The following is a 2,574-nucleotide window of genomic DNA, read 5'->3' as shown; positions in this document are numbered from 1 at the left end:
TGTGTGTGTGTGTGTGTGTGTGTGTGTGTGTGCGCGCGCATGCACGCACACACGTTTAATTTTATCAAGTTGAAAAATACAGAAAGCTCAGAAACAGGTACAAGCCCCAAGACTCTAAGAAACCTTAGATCTGTTCTTTCCATTTTCTCTACCTGTGTCTTCATTCTTTTATTCTCTTCCATATCTTTATTTCCCATTCCTTTACATATTTTACTCTCATAGCATGCTTTCTGTGTAGCTGTTTGGATTCATACTTTAAATATAATTTTGAACCCCGGAGAGGTTGAGACAGCCCCTGTAAAGTTGAGATGGCCCCGGTGAGGCTGAAATGGCCCCTGGGAAGCAGAGAAAAATACCACATGACCTCACTCATTTATGGATAATAAGGACCAATATAAACTGATGAACAAAAATGGATACAGAAGCAGAGCAGCATTGAGCAGGATGTCAAACTACAGTGGGAAGCCTGGGGAGGGTTGGGGGGGTTGGAGATCAACTGAAGGACTTGTATGCATGCATATAATAACCAATGGACACAAGACACGGGGGGTGGGGGGGTGAGAGCATGTGCCAGGGAGATAGGGGAGGCCAGGGGGAAGTCAATGGGGAAAAAGGCTACATATGTACTACTATTTGTAATACTTTAAGCAATAAAATAAAATTTTTTAAAAAAAGAAAGGACATTCTAAAAAAATTTTTTTTAATCTACATATACATAAAACCCTAATATGCAAATAGATCAAATGGTGGAACAACTGAACAACCAGTCACTATGATGTGCACTGACCACCATGGGGCGCATGAAGAACATAGCGGGCAGCAGAGCGCAGAACATGGTGGGTGTGGCAGGATGGTGGAGCAGGTGAGCAGGGGCGCCAGACCAAGGCAGGGCACTGGTCACTGTCATCAAGGCCAGCCTCTGGTGGTTACTGAAAATTCTTTGCTCCCGCACACTGCAGTGTTGCCTGGCGCTCACACCTGCTGCCAGTGCTGGCCCCACTCACACCTGCAGCTGGCGCGGGAGCAGCCGCTTGCACCTGCTGCTGGCACCCAGCACCAGCCCCGATCACTTGGTGCCATCAGCGGGTGTGAGCAGCAGCTGCCAGCCCCGGTTGCCCCTGAGGGTGTCTCCACTTCCCCCTGCTCCTGAGGAGTGATCGGGGCAGCAGCCACCACTCACATCCACTGACAGCGCCGGCCCCGCTGGAGAAACCAAGATGGCGGCATAGGTAAACACTGGAAATTGCTGCCTCACACAACCACTTCAAAAATACAACTAAAAGACAAAATGGACATCATCCAGAACCACAGGAAGGCTGACTGAGCAGAAATTCTACAACTAGAAGGAAAGAGAAAAACACACTGAGACTCAGAGGAGGTGTGGAAGTAAAGTGCAGAGGTACGTGGAAAGGGGCTGGCACCTGCGGATGCGGCTGTCTTTTTGAATCTGGAGGGAGTCACAAGCTCCTGACTGCTCTGAACTCCAGTTCTGGGAAGTCTCTGGGGACCCAGGACTCATACGGGGAGAAACTGGACTGTCTGGCAGCAGGCAGAACTCAGAACTTGAGGGCGGCTCTCCCTCAGAGGTGCTTGCAGCAATTACTGGGACACTGAGACACGGGGCCCCTTAGGGCAGGGCTGAGGATCAGCCATAGCTGCTTGCTCCGCCCTGTTGATTCCCTGAAACCCCGCCCCACCCAGGCTGGGGATGACGTGTTTACCAAGTTCTCAGCTTTGATAAAGAACACCAAGAAGGATGCACACGAGAGCCACGAGAAGAGCCTGCTGCCGGCCCTGCGGCGGCTGGACGACTATGAAGTGAAGGGGGGCCTGGCCTGGTCTGGCCGGGGCCTCCAGGTTCTGGACAGTGCCCTCGCGTCTCCCGCAATAGCCACCCTTCGCTGGAGAGCGCCCTGTTTTAGTAACGCCCCAGGCTGACCCACTTATCACCAAATGGCACGGGGCTATCACGTCCCCTCCCGCGTGCCTCTGAGCAGCACCAGCACCGCCTGCTGTCCCCTCCGACTGTCACTGTCGTTCCTCTTCGTCGCCCCCTCTGACGGTCATCCGCATCGGGATGTTTAGGGCACGTGTTTTGCAGTTTAAGTTCCAAAGCAAATCAGGTTTGGGCTCAGTGCCTCCTTTAATGAGAACGGCGTCTGCCTTTGATATTCTCAAGTCGTTAGCCTGCTTTTCTCTCTAATAGTATTTTAACTTTTTTCAGAATGAAACTGCTGTTTTTGTAATTACCCAATAACAGGTGCTGAATTTAACATTTTAACACAATGTCAGAGAGTATAGAGATGGAAGAGAAAGGTCACCTGAAATTTCACTGCCCTGAGACAACTGCTGATAACCGACTGGGGGGCGTCTCCAGACCTTCCGTGTCTCTCTCTTCTCCCCCCCCACCCCCTGCCCCGGCCTCTCCCCCACACTTCATTCCTGCGTGTTACTGCAGTACGTTATTTTTAAGGACTGGTTGAGGGGGCCTCTTGTGATGCCTCAATGATCACTGTGGAGGACCCAGAACAAACAGACCGGCCATGCAGGGCTTAAAAAATAAAAGAAGGGTGA

At 51.2% G+C, this 2,574-nt stretch overlaps 1 protein-coding gene across 1 annotated transcript in view; it reads left to right on the top strand.

Moving 5' to 3' along the window:
• Nucleotides 1-1,938, top strand: part of LOC102254095 (F-box only protein 31) — a 7,538-nt gene extending 5,600 nt beyond the window's left edge. Inside the window, exon 3 of the mRNA XM_014539381.1 lies at nt 1,702-1,938. Within this exon, the coding sequence (XP_014394867.1) occupies nt 1,702-1,938 (237 nt within the window). The remainder of the gene's footprint in view (nt 1-1,701) is intronic.
• The last annotated feature ends 636 nt before the right edge of the window (nt 1,939-2,574 follow it).

Source organism: Myotis brandtii, unplaced genomic scaffold (genome assembly GCF_000412655.1).
Source record: "Myotis brandtii unplaced genomic scaffold, ASM41265v1 scaffold215, whole genome shotgun sequence".
Classification (NCBI taxonomy): Eukaryota; Metazoa; Chordata; class Mammalia; order Chiroptera; family Vespertilionidae; genus Myotis; species Myotis brandtii.
The sequence above is the reverse complement of the archived record's forward strand: the minus strand, read 5'-3'. Positions and strand labels throughout refer to the sequence as shown.